At 44.1% G+C, this 19,795-nt stretch overlaps 1 protein-coding gene across 1 annotated transcript in view; it reads right to left on the bottom strand.

The window, feature by feature from the left end:
* LOC126184482 (uncharacterized) overlaps positions 1-19,213 on the bottom strand; it is a 1,022,231-nt gene extending 1,003,018 nt beyond the window's left edge. The window contains exon 1 of the mRNA XM_049926873.1: positions 19,111-19,213. Coding sequence (XP_049782830.1) covers positions 19,111-19,213 — 103 coding nt within the window. The remainder of the gene's footprint in view (positions 1-19,110) is intronic.
* Positions 19,214-19,795: the final 582 nt, after the last annotated feature.

The following is a 19,795-nucleotide window of genomic DNA, read 5'->3' as shown; positions in this document are numbered from 1 at the left end:
AGTCAATCATGCAGACTGTTGCCCCTGCAACTACTGAAAAGGCTGCTGCCCCTCTTCAGGAACCACACGTTTGTCTGGCCTCTCAACAGATACCCCTCCGTTGTGATTGCACCTACGGTACGGCTATCTGTATCGCTGAGGCACGCAAGCCTCCCCCCATCAACGGCAAGGTCGAAGGGAGGGGGGGGAGGCTGGGGGCGGGGAGAGAGGGATCTCACTTCTACAAAGCTTAAATAACGTTCATCAGAAACTATATATCTACCTATTCCACAAAAAGTATAGCTTTTCACTGGATTTTTAATTTAAAAAAAAATTCTCAAACTCTATTGTCACATAATCCTGACATTTCCCACTGTGTTCACATGACCGTTGCTCCTTATCAGGTATTAAATGCTAATGAATTTCATTCACTATTATATCGAAGTTGTAAGCTCAACTGCAGCATCACTCAACTGTTATCACTGTGTGAACCAAATGTTTAACTATTGCATTCTGTAAGTCCAAACCATGAATAAAAGTGTGTATATTGCAATTACATAAAGCCTCTATGTATACATAGTGATCTGGATCTACAAGAAGAAGAAGTACTGTAAGATAGGCTAAAATTATGATAGACAACACTTCTTTGAAAACATTTCAAAAATGAACTTGTGGCCAGTAGCTTCATCAGAAAGATCCAAATTTTTATCCTGGCAGGGTCGACCGCAATGGAAGGTGTGAGTTGGTTTGCAAAACTTTGGCCACTCTCATTGGAATCAGTACGACATTCACAGCAACAAGATGGCGGTGCATAAATAGGAGAGCGATTTATCTGTTAAATCACTATGCAACACAGTTTTTAATAAACAGTTGCGCTGTTACTAATAAACAGTTGCGCTGTTACTAATAAACAAGAACACGGATTACAATTTCATGGCAAGAATTCTGTTCATAGTACTAGTTACAGAACCAAGCGTCTCTCGTCATATATGTAATACAATATCATCTACAAAAACAGTCCTTGCACTCCTCGTAAAATTTAACATGGAAGAACTGAATACAAATGGAATGAAATGGGCTTATAACTGATGCGGTAACCAGTCTTAATCATTCACAACCTCTTAAGATCCACATCTCTGCATACCGATAAGAGGAATGATACAAAACAACGATCTAGCTCACCTCGATTTCTACTGCAGAATTCAGCATAGTAAACAAATAGGAATGATCTCACCCATAATCAGGCATATTGTACCAACTATTTCAAACCATGGGTTTCTGTAAAACAATAGTACGGTAATATCATTAAAACAGCATGCTCCTTCAGATATAGCTCCCGCGCCTGTTTTGACGCAAGTAGCACTGGCACTGGAACTTGGATTCAAATGGTCGACATCCTCTCGAACGAGCAAGCACATGGCTTTCTCTACTACCCACTGACTGACGGCCAACCGCCCAACAAAGACAATATTTCCGATACAGTGGTTGATCAAAGAGTTTACAAAAATATCTGAAGCGATACACATGAAAGGTGGTTAAGTCAGTATCTTGAAGATAGTTGTAAAATAAATATTACCGATCTTGTAAAAGGAAAATATGTGCTAAGGAAATGCAAGAACCAACAAACAGGCACCTTTCACGTTGTTCACTTACTGTTGTTGCGTCCAAAGCTTCATTCGCGTCTTTTGTACACTGGCGAAGCTGTTGTTTAACATAACAGTATTGCACTGCTTAATCTGACGCTGATTTGAACCTATTCCGTGAATTGTGTCTGACACTGATCTGGACATACTACATTCAGTACGTCCAGATAAGTGGCAGATTAAGCAGTGCTTCAGTATAATGTTTACAACAGCTCCAGCAGTGCGCCAACGGTGCGAATGCAGCTTTGAGACGCCAAACTCGTAAGTGAACAACTGACATACACAAAATATATCCCAAGATTATTACATCTAAACAGCTGGTGCAAGAACATCTGCATAACAACAAACAACGAGGCACAGTTCCACATCAGCAGAACACATCACTGTACCACTGTACATCGATGTCTGGCCACTCACTTCCCCAGTCCCCTTCCTCCAAATACCCCAGTTGTCACTCCAGCAGCAAAATAATGAACAAATTAATTCTATGTTAATTTAAATTAAGATATTTTATCTTTAGGTAACATTGTTCTGCATGTATAAACGCCTGATGGTAAGAAAAATATGTTTGAAAAGTTTTGCAATATGTAGAGTTAGACAACGTAAATAAAAGTAAGATGTAGCAGAAAAATAAAAATAAGTGTTCTACATAGTTACGGTTTCTAAACTTGGCCAACATGGCCTCAATTGATTAGGAGAGGGAGAGCGTGTAAGAGTAACGTTGGGAGAACGTGTCGATTCAAGCACAGCAGTCTTCAAGAAATGGTGATCATTGAAGAAATTAGTGGATTGTTGGTTTGAAGTGTTCGGCATGTGTAAGAAATCTGACTGCGTTCATCATGCGAGAGAAGAATGGAGGAAATTAAACTGTTACAGAATTCCAGTGGGTAAGTTTAGAGGGATGTGGAAAGTGCAGAGGGGTACAAGTCGTTCGAAATTTCGAGAGAGTGATAGAATTTTGGGGGAATGGAAATTCAAACAATATTAGCATAAGAGAGGATTTGTGGTAGTAAAGTAAAATGGAGGGATACAGTGCTCGTATTACATCGTTTAGTAGTTTTAGTTCGTTATGGGCTAGTGTACAATCGTGGTTAGTCCCAGATACTTTAATTTGATGTTAATTGGAAGATTATATGTAAACTGAAGGTAGAGAGGGGCGAGAAAAGAAAGGAAATGGATTACCGGCGGCGGCTACATCGAGACATTATGCAGAATCCGGTGACGAGAGAAAATGTGTGCCGGACCGCGATTCGAACCCAGGATCTCCTGCTTAATAGGCAGGTGCGTTTACCATTGCGCCATCTGAGACAAAGAGTTTATCGCGACTGCGTGGAGTATCTCGGCACACCGCATGTCCGACCCACATTCCCGACGAACGCCACCTACCCGTAGTGCCTCTCAGTTCCCTCCCTAATCTGAGATTCCCACTGGAGGCCGGGCGTACTTATTCATACGCACTGAAGAAGATGGATCCATTGCCCACCCAGGCGAATCAATTATATGAACGCATGGTGTCTGTTCTTTCGGACACCACTCATCCATGCAATTAACTGGATGAGGTAGAAATCATCCCGCCCGTGGCTGTGTGGTCCTATTTAATCAGACAAGCTATCCTCTGGCACCGCCAATTGAGCATGTTTGCCGCGATCCCCGTAAGCAGCTTGGACACCAATGCTGATTGCCAGGGGCTGCCGCAGAGGGTGACGTCGGGGGTGGGGTCAGTGGCCGGTGCTGGGGGAGGGGAAGGTATCTCCTACCCCTCTGCCGCCCGTCCCCTCAGTCGATGGCATGGCTAAATTTGTAGTAAAGCTATAAGACAAAAATAAATCTGATCCGTGTATACATTGCCTACTTTGTACTGAAAAAAAAATAATTTAAACTGATTGTGTGATGCCTTCAGCGACATTTTCTTTATTTGATGTACGATTGTACAATTTCGGCCTTAGGCCATTTTCAGGTACCTAAAACGGAAACATTATACACTGGATGCGTTAGTATCACTTACGGATTTAACATAGGAACAAGTTATATGTTAGACGTACTGGAAGATTTATGAATTACTTTGTAGAGGATTCGTTAATGGTGTATTAGGCCTTGTTCGTCTTTGCTCCTATGGCTGCATATAATTGTCGTAAAATAAATATCTGCAAACAGTTCTTCGTTATTTTATGAGTACGTTACCTTTTAGCAGTTACTGCAAAACTCTTAAAAACACCGACCTCATAAGTAAGAACCTTGCAACACCTGCTGAGAAGTCATGTGTTTCTAAATTAACGAAGAACTATTTCCACATTATTTTACGACTTTTATATGCAGTCATGGGAGTAAAGACGTACCGGGTGGTTATATTTAAAGTGCAGTTACTCGCAGAGGTCAGATGTGAGATGTAAATTATTGTATGGTAGCGAAATGTGGTAGATATGCTAATACGTTAATGCGGAACCGGTTTACGCTGGAAAAAAATTTGTTCCGATTTTGGCGACCAGGTGCAAACCTGGCCCTGTGAATTCAGGAAAGACGTATAGAAATGTTTCCATATGTAATAGATTAGGAACGGGACGTGGGCAGAGAAGGTCGAACAAGTGAGAAAGGCACAACGTCAGCAGTTTCGGTGGAATCTGAGGAATGTGTTCCTGTATACTGGCCTTCAGATCAAATAGAAACCGAACGTGTCCCTTGTAATCGCGTTCATTTAGATATCCTTAGAGACAAAAATCACATGGATTTAGATCATATACTCTTGCAGGCCACGTATCTGGAAAATGTATGTAGACAGGATGTTCGGTGGAAGTTTGCATTAAGCGGATCTCTCACTCGGCGAGCGACATCACGTGTTGTCCCACTTGCATGAAAGCAGTGGTCTGCACACAGCTGGGTTTTCCAAAGCAGGAATCACACGTTGTACAAGCAGGTCTCGATAACGTGCAGACATGGTACAGCTGACAGGAGTTGAGGGTGTATTCTCTTCAAAGAATAACAGGCCGAGAATAAAGGTGCTTTGTGAGTCCACACCACACAGTCTCATATAGCGAATGCAATGGCTCTTCGTGCACAACACGTGATTTAACAGTACCCCATACTCGCCAGTTCTTTGTACTCGTATTCACTACACCCTGTGGGGTCAAATGTACCTCACCACTCCATAGAATATTATATGGAGATGGTGTCTGTTCTTTCTGAAATATCCTAAAGAACATTTACCATCTCCATATAGTTAAAGCTAACCGTCCATTGACCTTCTTCTGCTGTGCGGATGCACACGCATTGCCCGAACTCTTACGGAATTCGGTAATATTGTCTGCCGCGAGTAATGAGATAGTGGGCAAGGGCACTACGAATGTAGTGTGTGGACATTAAGTTGGGAATGTGGGTCTCACGTGGAGCGTGCAAGGGATAAATCCCTGCAGTCGCCCTGTCCTCTGTGCCCTCGGTGGCTCATCTGGATAGAGCGTCTGCCATGTAAGTAGGAGATCCCGGGTTCGAGTCCCGGTCGGGGCACACATTTTCAACCGTCCCCGTTGGTGTATATCAACGCCTGTCGGCAGCTTAGGGTATTGATTTAATAATCATTTCACCATAGAATATTGTCTAGCCACATGTCATGAACTTCCATCCGTGCCAGAAACTGAAGAGCAAATTCAAAACGTTACTGCCGATCATTAGATTTCAGTTGCTGTACCGACTGGATCTTGTTCGGGTGGACCGCAAAACATTCTGTAAAGTTGATCATGGGGTGGACAATTTTCGTGACACTGCACAAGCACTAGTACCACCGGGGACACGTGCTGCATAGACTATTATAGCAACAGCAACCTCGTCAGTATCTTGCACCGGGATAGGATGCCTTCCTCCTCCAGGTGCCACACCACGCTCACCCCTGTTTTACAATTTCATTATCATCTCTTTTAAACCATTTAATGCCATCGGATCTCTCCTTAGACCTTTCAGTCGGAGATACTCTCCCGATGCAATACCGTAATTGTTGCCGTTCATATGAAACAGTTTCACTAACAGCCTCTCTTCTCGATAACCATACTGTTCACTCACTCTATGAAAGGGTGGATGTCATACCGCCAAACAAACCGTATGCAGCGTCCGATTTGCAGCTTGTGGTCAAAATTGGATATAATTTTTTTCCAGCATAAATGGGTTCCACATTAATGCATTAGCATGTTTACCAAGTTTCGCTGCCATACGATAATTACAGCCCAAACTGGACCTCCATGAGTACCTGCACTTTAATTATAACCACTCGGTACATGTCGTAATACACCATTAACAAATTCTCTGTAAAGTAAGTTACATTCCTTTCAGCATATCTTGGCACATTCTATGTTTAATTCATAAGTGACACTGATGCATTCGATGTACATTGAAGCGCCAATGAAACTAGTATAGGCATGCATATTCAAATACAGGGGTACGGTGCTACAGTGGGCAACGCCTATATAGGGTAACTAGTGTCCGGCGCAGTTGTTAGATCGGTTACTGCTGCTACAATGGCAGGTTATCAAGATTTAAGTGAGTATGAACGTGGTGCTATAGTCGGCGCAAGAGCGATGGGACACAGCATCTCCGAGAGAGCGATGAAGTGGGGATTTTCAAGTACGACCATTTCAAGAGTTTACCGTGAATATTAGAAATCTGGTAAAACATCAAATCTCCAACATTGCTGCGGCCGGAAAAAGATCGTGAAAGAACGGGACCAACGACGACTGAAAAGAATCGTTCAACTTGACAGAAGTGCAACCCATCCGCAAATTGCCGCAGATTTCAGTGCTGGGATATCAAGTGCCAGCGTGCGAACCACTCAACGTAACATCAGCGATATGGGCTTTCGGAGTCAAAGGCCCACTCATGTACCCTTGATGACTGCACGCCGCAAAGCTTTATTCCTCGCTTGGGCCCGTTAACACTGACTTTGGACTGTTAATGACTAGAAACATGTTGCCTGGTCGGACGAGTCTTGTTTCAAATTGTATCGAACAGATGGACGTGTGCGGGTATGGAGACGACCTCATGAATCCATGGACTCTGCATGTCAACAGGGAACTGTTCAAGCTGGTGGAGGCTCTGTAATAGTGTGGAGTGATATGGAAACCCTGATACGTCTAGGTACGACTCTGACAGGTGATACGTACGTAAGCGTTCTGTCTGACTATCTGCATCCATTCATGTCCATTGTGCATTCCAACGCACTTCGGCAATTCCAGTAACACAATGCGACATCCCACACGTCCAGAATTGCTACAGAAGATGGTTCAAATGGCTCTGAGCACTATGGAACTTAACACCTGAGGCCATCAGTCTCCTAGAATTTAGAACTACTTAAACCTAACTAACCTAGGGACATCACACATATCCATGCCCGAGGCAGGATTCGAACCTGCGACCGTAGCGGTCGCGCGGTTCCAGACTGTAGCGCCTAGAACCGCTCGGCCACTCCGGCCGGCAATTGCTACAGAGTGGCTCCAGGAACACTCTTCTGAGTTTAAACATTTCCGTTGGCCAACAAACACCGCAGACATGAACATCATTGAGACTGTACTGGATGCCGTGCAACGTGCTGTTCAGAAGAGATCTCCACCCCCTCGTACTCTTACGGATTTATTGACAGCCCCGCAGGAGTCATGATGTCAGTTCCCTCTAGCACTACTTCAGACATTAGTCGAGTCCATGCCACTCGTGTTGCGTCACTTCTACGTGCTCCCGGAGGCCCTACACAATATTAGGCAAATCTAACAGTTTCTTTGGCTCTTCCGTGCATAATGTTTCCGTTCTAGACATCTGAAAATGGCCTAGGTCCCAAATTGTACAATCTTACACCAATTTCATAAAATGTCAGCTGAAGCCGTAATAAAATCATATAAAAAATTCATTGGAGCTGCTCACCTCTGTCACAATGAATATTGTACACTAATATTTTTTAGTAATCATGGTATTTCAGTTCGTGGAAACTAATTGGAAATAGAATTTTGTAGACCTACTTCTAAGGACAAAAATGCCGACATTAATAAGATATACAGTGTGTACGGAAATTCTCGCTACAAACTTCCAGGACATGTAGAGGGGAGTGTTTGCATAATAATTTGCATAGGAACCCATGTCCAGGAACGTACCATTTCCGTTCTAGGACGGTTTCACTTCAGATGTGTAACGCGTTCACTTCTACTTCCACTCAAGCTAACTGGTCTTGCATACTTAGTCTTCCTTCAAAACGTATTGGACCCGTTCTTGGAAGCTGTGCCACTGAATGTCGGCCAGTAAATGTGGTTTCAGCAAGATGGAGCACCACATCACTTTTCACGAGCGGTTCGGAGACATCTCAACAGATGATATGGTGAAACAGGGGTAGGCCGTGTTGGTCCAACCGCGTGGACCCCGTCATCGCCGGACTTAACTCCTATGTCCTACTTCTTGCGGGGTCGTATGCAAAATTTAATTTACGAGACTCGTTTAGGGACAGAGAAAGATCTGCTGGCACGAGTTCTGGCCGCTGCACTAGAAATTCAAGCGACAACAGGTGGGATAGAAAGTGTGTACCAGAACATGCTTCGTAGGTGCAATGGTTCAAATGGCTCTGAGCACTATGCGACTTAATTTCTAAGGTCATCAGTCGCCTAGAACTTAGAACTAATTAAACCTAACTAACCTAAGGACATCACACACATCCATGTCCGAGGCAGGATTCTAACCTGCGACCGTAGCGGTCGCTCGGTTCCAGACTGTAGCGCCCAGAACCGCACGGCCACTCCGGCCGGCTAGGTGCAATGTCTGTAACAAAGTTAGTGATAGCCACATCGACCCGCTGTTGTAATGCATCAGTACTGTTGTGTACGTACTGTGTGCTGGGTTCTTTTCTGTTTTGGAATAAAGTAAACACGTAATGTTTAAGTGTTAGTACAAACAAAAATGTGTCTAAATGATAAATGGATGTTTCGTTATGTTTCCTTTCGAATTGTTACTTAATAATTGTACTGCATCGCTACTAATTCAGCTCCTCAAAGAGAAATGGATGAGTTAAACATCTGAATCGTAACCGTCATAGAATGGAAACGGTACGTTTCCGGGATTGGATTCCTATTCAAAATATTATGTGCTCACTCCCTCCTACAAGACCTAGAAGTCTGTAACGAGAATTTTCGAATGCTCTGTATTACACAAGACTGCAATGTTCGCTACGCAATAAAGGAATAATTCAATAATTCTGTATGACTTGATAAACTGAATGCAGGAATAACGCAGATGTTTGTTTGCTATGCAAGGGAAATGTCGTATCGGAAATGGCTAAGTTTATTGGTATAGGGCTTGACGGATACTCCAGCATCTGAAAAATTAACGTCTGGAGATATTTTTAGGAAGACGACTTTGCTGAGTTTTTTGTGAATGTGAAAAATTACTTGTTATTTCCAAGAAATAGACATCGGAATGTCTAGAACCTCTGCAAGAAGAACTCATCGCCTGAACAATCCTATAGCGGCTCCAATTCATTTCCCCAGAATAGCGCTAATTATTCCCCGTTAGTTAAGAGAGTATTTACAGTTTTTGTTTCTTAACTGCTTACAGAGAGAAAGGGAGAGAGAGTGTGTAAAAGAGATCAGTTTGGAAGACTTAGTTATAGCTAAAGTTTTAAAAAATATGCAACATCTTCAGTTTACTTTTTGTGCGAAGTATTTTATACCCTGTGGTAACTATCGTTCTCCAAATCTTTCTTGCACGTTTCGTTTTATGGTTCAGCTATGTTGTTGTTGTTAATTCGAGCAATAAACCTATTCGTAAATCTTAAAGCGAGGTGAGCTATGTTTCGACACACGGTAGTGAGGCAGAACGGGAGCTAATACGTGCGGCGGTTTATCGACTATTGGTCTGGTTTCCGACCAGTTTTCCACGCTCGTCCAGGTAATCTCCAAGTCAGAAAATACACTAGACTCCGTGCGTTGGTATACACGCTAGGAAACACAGTGACTAAATGTCAGTGACAGTTTTATTTATTAGCATAAGCATTTTCTATTCCTGCTATTTCATATGAATAAATTACCCAATAGAACATAAATACGAGTTTCTGATGCACCTCGCGGGTTATAAAATGTGGTACTAATTATGTAGAATTATCTATTTTTTTTAAATTTCAATATTTTGTACAATATAGCCTTGATTTCATCTATCCCGTCGCTTAAAAGAAAACATATGAACGGCACTCTGGCGGCGAAATGTGGTGCATAAAGTTTTCGTCACCGGAATTCCGCCAGCAAGTGGAGGAAAGGACGTGCAGTAGGTTTACGAATCACCAGACGATATGATTGTGTCCCTGTTAAATCCCATATCTCCCCACAGTGCCTCATGCAGTAATATCATCTGACACTTCTACTAATAGTGGTTAGCGTGTAACACACGATACTGTTGATCGAGAGCATTATGATATTTACTACGCTTATTTGTCTTGTTCTCCTTTCCCTAATCAAGAAGAGCTCCTTACTGCAGATGCAATCACACATTCATACACTATCCGATTAAAAGTATCCAGGCACCTACTGAAAGATATATCACAAGGTAACATTTTGTAAGAAAATTTTATATTGAACCAGTGGTGGTCAAATGTAGAATCGATTGTGTAGTAGCGTCGCTGCTCAACAGCGATCGTTGATTCAAGGTGTTGTGGGTAATGTGTTACAGTAACTTTAGATAGAGAGATGTATGGAGAACTCTCAAGTGTAATGACGTGCTTTATCTGACGTGTTCTGGATATATACTTACTCGCTACGGGCAGTAATGATTTTTCTATTTGTAAGAAACCATACTGGAAATAATTAAGGTAAAGATAGTTGTTTTGTTACCGATGAAATGCACGTATTCATAAGTGATGATTGAGACAATATATAGAACTCACAGTCAATGACTTTGTAAAGCTAATTTTTAATGTATAATCAGTTTATTGTGTGTTAATTGTGAGCATTATTAATTTTCAAAGAGTCAAAATAAAAGTTTTAAAGTTAGTGCCATATTGTTACTTACCACGAGTCAGTACCAGTTCCAAGATCCATGTAGTTTTTGATTAACTATTTTGCTCAAGAAATTATTGTCTCAGTCATACTCGATTTAATTAAAGTGTATGCTAAGCAACAACCTTGCACAATAGCTGTATGCTAAATAAACAATTTAAAGTACTAACAAAGAACAGTGCGAAGAGCGTTACCATTGTGCAGATAGAGGTAAGAAATTTATTATTTCAAGGACAGCATTGATTAAACACAGAGACCATTATTTTCAAATCGAACAAGTTTTGTTTTATTAACAGGACCTGTCCGCAGCTCGTGGTCGTGCGGTAGCGTTCTCGCTTCCCACGCCCGGGTTCCCGGGTTCGATTCCCGTCGGGGTCAGGGATTTTCTTTGCCTCGTGATGACTGGGTGTTGTGTGTTGTCCTTAGGTTAGTTCGGTTTAAGTAGTTCTAAGTTCTAGGGGACTGATGACCATAGATGTTAAGTCCCATAGTGCTCAGAGCCGTTTATTAACAGGACCAATTTCAAATCAATAGTGTTGAATCAGATTCAGTTTTTGCGTTACGTAAATTCATAAATTCAAGTTGTTTTGGTTTGGTTTAAAGTTATTGGCAGTTTACGTTCTCGCAGTCAGAAAAGTTCAGTACAGGGCAAAGTGCAGAAGCGACGAGATAAAATACACGTTCGCATGCCATTCCCATTCTAACGAATGTGTTGCAAGCTACTGTCAGTTGAGTAATTTCAATCATACTTCAAACGTACATGCATCACTGCTTGTGGACATTAATATGGGATATGACCACCCTTCGCCTTTACGACGCCTTAAACTCTGCTGAATGTCTGTGGAGGAATGGCAGGCAATTTTTCGTGTACAGCGGAAATCAGAGAAGAGATATTAGACACTGCGCTCTGGAGTGAAGTCGACTCATCCTAAAGGTATTCCATTGGGTTCAGGTCGGGACTCTAGGCAAGTCATTCCATTTCAGGAATGTTATTGTCCACAAACCGCTGCTTCACAGATACCACTTCATCACATGGTGCATAGTCGTGCTGACAGGACCATCGTCTCCGAAATGTACCTCTGCTGTACGCGGAACATAATGCTGTAAAATGAATTCATATCCTTCCGTGTTAAGTGTTTTCTTTAAGCGCAATAAAGGGATCACACTCTAACCACGAAAAACACTCCCGTACCGCAACACCACCTCCTCCGTACTTCACAAATGATGGCGGATCACGTTTTCCAGGTATTCGCCAAACTCAAACACTTCCATCGGACTGCCGCAGTGTACAGCGTGACGATTCATCACTCCAAATCACTCGTTTCCAGTCAATAGCGTCGTTCTTTACGGTTACCACTGACCTCAGAAATGTGTGTCTTACGAGGAGCTGCGCGCCTACTGTACCCTATTCTATGTAACTCTTTACGCACATTCATTGTGTTAGATTGACTGCCGATAGCACTTTGGAACTCACAAATGATTTATTCCGCTGATTTCACGCGGCTTTTTACAACCATCCTCCTCAATGCTCGAGGTTTCCTGTTCGTCGGTAGATAAGGTCGGCCTGGTTTTGGTTTAGCTGCGGTTGTTCCTTCGTGTTTCCACTTCACAATCACATCGGCTACAGTCGACTTGGGTAGCTGTAGAAGGGCTGAAATGTTCCTGATGGATTTGTTACTCGCGTGACATCCAATCACTCGTTCTAAGTCACTGAGCGCTCCTGATCGACCCATTCTGGTGTTACTGCTTCTCAACTGACAACGCAACGCTCCCCGCCTCCTTCTATATTGGAGGGTCCGCATCTCGAGACGTCTAGTCCTCAATGCCATGTTACGGAAGGATCTCGGGATAGTTTTGATCAGACAGTGGGGCCAGTATGCAGTATTATGAACTGTGAATAAATTTTCAACTACGCTAAAATCATATACTCTTATAGATAACCGATTTCGGCAGTTCTGCTGCCACCTTCTGATCTGCAAAACATGGGACCGAAAATGCTAGCAATTAACATTACAGCACACATAATTATATCCAAGATTTGCATTACATATAATAACACCATACCTATGTTTACATCATTACACTATCCTCTCATTCAGTATAGTAAGTCGTGCTATCCAATGTACACTACTGGTCATTAAAATTGCTACACCAAGAAGAAATGCAGATGATTAACGGGTATTCATTGGACAAATATATTATACTAGAACTGACACGTGATTACATTTTCACGAAATTTGGGTGCATAGATCCTGGGAAATCAGTACCCAAAACAACCTCTGGCCGTAATAACGGCCTTGATAAGCCTGGGCATTGAGTCAGAGCTTGGATGGCTTGTACAGGTACAGCTGCCCATGCAGCTTCAACACGATACCACAGTTCATCATGAGTAATGACTGGCGTATTGTTACAAGCCAGTTGCTCGGCCACCACTGACCACACGTTTTCAATTGGTGAAAGATCTGGAGCATGTGCTGGTCAGCGCAGCAGTCGAACATTTTCTTTATTCAGAAAGGCCCGTACAGGACCTGCAACATGCGGTCGTGCATTATCCTGCTGAAATGTAGGATTTCGCAGGGATCGAATGAAGGGTAGAGCCACGGGTCGTAACACATCTGGAATGTAACGTACACTGTTGAAAGTGCCGCCAGTGCGAACAACAGGTGACCGAGACGTGTAACCAATGGCACCTCATACCATCACGCCGGCTGATACGCCAGTATGGCGATGACGAATACACGCTTCCAATGTGCGATCACCGCTATGTCGCCAAACACGAGTGCGACCATCATGATGCTGTAAACAAAACCTGGATTCATCCGAAAAATGACGTTTTGCCATTCGTACACCCAGGTTCGTCGTTGAGTACACCATCGCAGGCGCTCCTGTTTGTGATGCAACGTCAAGGGTAACCGCAGCCATGGTCTCCGAGCTGATAGTCCATGCTGCTGCAAACGTCGTCGAACTGTTCGTGTTGTCTTGCAAATGTCCCCATCTGTTGACTCAGGGATCGAGACGTGGCTGCACGATCCGTTACAGCCATGCGGATACGATGCCTGTCATCTCGACTGCTAGTGATACGAGGCCGTTGGTATCCAGCACGGCGTTCGGTATTACCCTTTTGAACCCACCGATTCCATATTCTGCTAACAGTCATTGGATCTCGACCAACGCGAGCAGCAATGTCGCGATACGATAATTCGCAATCGCAATAGGCTACAATGCGACCTTTATAAAAGTCGGAAACGTGATGGTACGCATTTCTCCTCCTTACACGAGGCATCACAACAACGTTTTTTCCCGCGCCCGGGTTCCCGGGTTCGATTCACGGCGGGGTCAGGGATTTTCTCTGCCTCGTGATAACTGGGTGTTGTGTGATGTCCTTAGGTTAGTTAGGTTTAAGTAGTTCTAAGTTCTATGGGACTGATGACCATAGCTGTTAAGTCCCATAGTGCTCAGAACCATTTTTGAACCAACAACGTTTCACCAGGCAACGCCGGTCAACTGCTGTTTGTGTATGGAAATCGGTTGGAAACTTTCCTCGTGTCAGCACGTTGTAGGTGTCGCCACCGGCGCCAACCTTGTGTGAATGCTCTGAAAAGCTAATCACTTGCATATCACAGCATCTTCTTCCTGTCGGTTAAATTTCGCGTCTGTAGCACGCCATCTTCGTGGTGTGGCAATTTTAATGGCCAGTAGTGTATATCCATGTTGGTATGGTGAGTTACGCTAGAAGTCGGCATGTTAGTTTTAAAATAACAGCTACGTACACACATGTTATTGCACCGACTACATTACCACTTTACAAATGACAGATCCCAGCATAATACTCTTAGTGATTCATAAGTATATCACATGACCCAGTGGTAGTACGATCGGTATTATCATCTCACATTAGATTAAGGCATGGATCTACTATTCATTATAATTACATACACCTAAATTATTATCATAACATATATACAACCCACGTGCCGTTAATATTTTGAGACGTTTAGATATATTTGGCAGCCTTCCGTGGTGTAAGATTTCCTATGCATCTTGTGGACCTTTTTTGTAATTTTAATGTTTTCTGAACTTGTACGTCTGCTGCACTGACTTATGAAAAACATCAGGCTCAAACTCAGAAACAAAAAACTGAAGAAAACTGTATAATTGTGTTAAGCGTATCGTAGTTCTTAGATGAACGACTTGCGAAACAATAATCGTCGTTGGTCCATGTTGTAGAAAGCGTAGCGTCGTGTGATGTGCAGAACGCAGCCCCGGGACGAAGGCAGCGGCGCTCGCTAGGCGGCCGAGACAAAGGCGGCTCGTCGGGGGCCGCTCCATCACGTTCATCACCGAACCCGCTCCCCCGAGGTGCACCGCCACGCTAGTGCCGGCCACTTAAACCCGATTGCCACAGTTTCTCGTAATGTTCCCGCAGGCCACGGAATGGTCCCGACCGCTCGCTGCAGCCTTGCGTGCTTCAGCTTCCCACTCCAGTCTGCGTAAGGTTTCTCTCCGCTTTTCTGCAGCTCGTTATGGCTTCAGAGACTCCGCGTGTACACTGTAAACTACTGTCCGGGAGAGTGTTCCGTATCCACCGTCACAGAATGAGCGTTACTTTTCAGTTTCTGCATCCGCTTTACGCAAATGCAACAATGATCATTATGAAAAACTGTTCATGTAGGGACCGTTACGGTAAGTATGGAAAACTACTACAATGGGACACGGTTTACCACTTACCATCCCTAGGGCACGCGGCTCACGTACAGCCGATGTAGCAGACGTCCCGTACGCTACATCGACGTGTGGCAAGAAGCTCTTAACGTGTGGGGGAGCACAACGGCTATAGAGGGTGTTCGAGAATATTTTCTGAGTATTACGGTGTAATGAAGACACCATTTGCAATTATCCTGCAGCTCTATAATTAATGTGTATCTAGAGATATAGCGTGCAATCGCCAAGTAACATGAACGACCCTGTTTTTCGTAAGCCTATGTACGGGAGCGGAATTACTATGATGTGGGTGCCGTGTCTGCGGGAACGGCTTACCGTCGATCATTGTGCTCTCTCGTATTGCATCCCCTGAACTCGTACACGAGGTGCATATCGGCTAACTGTCTACAGCGGCCTTTGACATGTCAAGTTTCACGAAGACAACTTGGCTCGTTACTAGAAACTTCACTCGAGAATGAGACTGCTACGCGGAAACTAGCGCAAAGAAAGAAATGATAAAAAACTAAATAAAATAACTACTATTTCCAGAAAAATACTTTACCAGTTACGGACCCACAAAAGAAAACGCTCTTCTGAAACAATGGAGAATTTCATGACTCTACTAATGATCGAAGCGAATGGGGGCGCGACCTTTTATATCTTCATTTTCCTTAATAGAACAAGAACGCTGAGCGTGTTGGTCCAGGGCAGTACCAACATGATTGATTTTCCAGCAGAGTTCCGTCATAATCTGTCACACAGTTGAGACTCTCGGCTACCATCTTTGAAGCTTAAGGACCCCAACTGTCCGAGTTTCAGTTCCATCAGCTTGTGTAAAATCTTGCAGCTGTGTCCACTTGTCTTCTCCTTGTAATATAAACGCCATGTGCAGTTACATAATTAATGTTCATATCGATTTGTATCAGGGTTACCACTGTTCTTCCATAGTTTATTTGGATGTGTGTGATTTCCTTAGGTTAGTTAGGTTCAAGTATTTCTAAGTTCTAGGGGACTACTGATGACCTCAGACGTTAACGCCCGTAGTGGTCAGAGCCATTTGAACCATAGTTTATTTGATCTGTTTAAGCTAAAATTGGTATAATTTTTTCTGAAGTTTTAAGGGTTATTGATTGGATATGTTCATTCTATTTACATCATCAAACTGGTTGTATTATAGACCTGCTAATTCTGGTTGTCACTTGTTTGTTTGTGGTATTCAAAGGATTTTCTCTTACAGTCGTACTTGCGAGTACATCACCCAACTATCGAGCACACACATAGCAACGACAAATTCAAAATCCCCATATATCCACTAGGAGGGATCCGTTCCGCGACCTTCTCTTCACGAGGCTATGATACTAACTCGAGACCTCGAAGACTAGCATATCCAGATTTCAAAAACACTTAGTGTAACTTTTAAAATCTCACGATGATAGCTAGGATAAGTGCAACTCTCGCATGGAAAGAGTTTACGATAATGAGAAAGAAAGAATCGCTAAGACATGAATTTGGAGAACAAGTAACAGAAAACAGGTTTAAAAAAATTAGAAACATAAAGAAAGCAGAAATTAAAGTGATAGTCAGCAATGAGTACGTCAGAAGAAGTGGGAGAAAGCGTTCAAGGACCGGGCATGAAAGTTGCTACGGAACTGCGCTGCAACTTGGATTGTGCGATTATCAAGTTAGCTTTTTGTTATACACTCCTGGAAATGGAAAAAAGAACACATTGACACCGGTGTGTCAGACCCACCATACTTGCTCCGGACACTGCGAGAGGGCTGTACAACCAATGATCACACGCACGGCACAGCGGACACACCAGGAACCGCGGTGTTGGCCGTCGAATGGCGCTAGCTGCGCAGCATTTGTACACCGCCGCCGTCAGTGTAAGCCAGTTTGCCGTGGCATACGGAGCTCCATCGCAGTCTTTAACACTGGTAGCATGCCGCGACAGCGTGGACGTGAACCGTATGTGCAGTTGACGGACTTTGAGCGAGGGCGTATAGTGGGCATGCGGGAGGCCGGGTGGACGTACCGCCGAATTGCTCAACACGTGGGGCGTGAGGTCTCCACAGTACATCGATGTTGTCGCCAGTGGTCGGCGGAAGGTGCACGTACCCGTCGACCTGGGACCGGACCGCAGCGACGCACGGATGCACGCCAAGACCGTAGGATCCTACGCAGTGCCGTAGGGGACCGCACCGCCACTTCCCAGCAAATTAGGGACACTGTTGCTCCTGGGGTATCGGCGAGGACCATTCGCAACCGTCTCCATGAAGCTGGGCTACGGTCCCGCACACCGTTAGGCCGTCTTCCGCTCACGCCCCAACATCGTGCAGCCCGCCTCCAGTGGTGTCGCGACAGGCGTGAATGGAGGGACGAATGGAGACGTGTCGTCTTCAGCGATGAGAGTCGCTTCTGCCTTGGTGCCAATGATGGTCGTATGCGTGTTTGGCGCCGTGCAGGTGAGCGCCACAATCAGGACTGCATACGACCGAGGTACACAGGGCCAACACCCGGCATCATGGTGTGGAGAGCGATCTCCTACACTGGCCGTACACCACTGGTGATCGTCGAGGGGACACTGAATAGTGCACGGTACATCCAAACCGTCATCGAACCCATCGTTCTACCATTCCTAGACCGGTAAGGGAACTTGCTGTTCCAACAGGACAATGCACGTCCGCATGTATCCCGTGCCACCCAACGTGCTCTAAAAGGTGTAAGTCAACTACCCTGGCCAGCAAGATCTCCGGATCTGTCCCCCATTGAGCATGTTTGGGACTGGATGAAGCGTCGTCTCACGCGGTCTGCACGTCCAGCACGAACGCTGGTCCAACTGAGGCGCCAGGTGGAAATGGCATGGCAAGCCGTTCCACAGGACTACATCAAGCATCTCTACGATCGTCTCCATGGGAGAATAGCAGCCTGCATTGCTGCGAAAGGTGGATATACACTGTACTAGTGCCGACATTGTGCATGCTCTGTTGCCTGTGTCTATGTGCCTGTGGTTCTGTCAGTGTGATCATGTGATGTATCTGACCCCAGGAATGTGTCAATAAAGTTTCCCCTTCCTGGGACAATGAATTCACGGTGTTCTTATTTCAATTTCCAGGAGTGTAGTTCATTTGCGGCTTTTTTGTATATTTGTTTACAAATAACGTGACAGTGTTACCTTCTGTAGCTAAAAATGGTAGTGATCTGGACTGAACGAGAATACACTAACGTAGTGACTCCAGACATTGCTTCGATTTGATACCAAAGAGTAATTTACTGATTATCTCTTCACTTTGACTGGTTTATTCCAATATTCACTTCGTCGCTTAGCGTCACCATCGCATTCTTTCCTGCAATACAAATTTTCATTGCGATCTATCTGTCTTTTGATAAAAACAAAGTGCCCGTTCACACCTTACTGTGCATACGAAATAAGCAGAATAGTGGAGTAATTATTTGCTTGTCAATATGTCATTTCTGCTTCGCTCTTGCTACTCTCATTTTTAAAACCCATTTATTTAGAAACTGCTTAGATATTGCGCTTTCAGTACTTACTTTTCGATTTCTGTAAAATGTAATAATAAGCCGTAGCACGTCTCACGTCTTCTTTCTCTCTACATTATCGAGTTCATTTCTCGGGAGACTGAATTCTGCAGACAAGGCTATTAATTCTAATTGCCTTTTCCACCAACGGCGAAGACTTATAATAACCTACGCGGAGCTTCTGCTCCTTCTAAGACCTAATTACCGTCACGCAAATGAAACTGTAATTATTACGAAAAACAGCAAACAGAAAGTTGGCGTCACGTGAAGAGGGAACTCGTTGGGCGGCGCCGCTGCCTGGTTGACAGTGTTGAGCAGCCGGCTGTGTTCTGGAGGGCCTGCGAGGCACATCTGCGCCTTACGCTCTGCCGATTTCTGTAAAAGGTTGGCGCTCCGCCTCGTATGTCGCCTGCGTTCTCGACGTTTCTCTGCCTTTTGTGGCGGCCTCTCTCTGCGCTGGCTCGCTCCTCGTCCTCAGCAAAGAACGATGCTTCACCCACCTTTCTGAAAACCACATTTTCAGAAACGTATAGGGCACGTACACATTTCATAATAAATCGGCGATAAAACATTCTCGAGCATACTGTACAGTGAGTTCGAGAACGTTTGAACTACTTGCAAGTCGCGGAAATAAACAAATGACTAAGCTAACGCGTTCTGCCTACTCTCATTCGCTGATGTTGATGTATGATGGGAACTCAAAAAAATGTTCAAATGTGTGTGAAATCTTGTGGGACTTAACTGCTAAGGTCATCAGTCCCTAAGCTTACACACTACTTAACCTAAATTATCCTAAGGACAAACACACACACCCATGCCCGAGGGAGGACTCGAACCTCCGCCGGGATCAGCCGCACAGTCCATGACTGCAGCGCATTAGACTGCTCGGCTAATCCCGCGCGGCTATGGGAACTCATATTTCAGGGGGAAAAA

The sequence above is a fragment of the Schistocerca cancellata genome, chromosome 4 (assembly GCF_023864275.1).
Source record: "Schistocerca cancellata isolate TAMUIC-IGC-003103 chromosome 4, iqSchCanc2.1, whole genome shotgun sequence".
NCBI classification, from domain to species: domain Eukaryota; kingdom Metazoa; phylum Arthropoda; class Insecta; order Orthoptera; family Acrididae; genus Schistocerca; species Schistocerca cancellata.
This window is presented reverse-complemented; position numbering and strand designations above follow the sequence as displayed.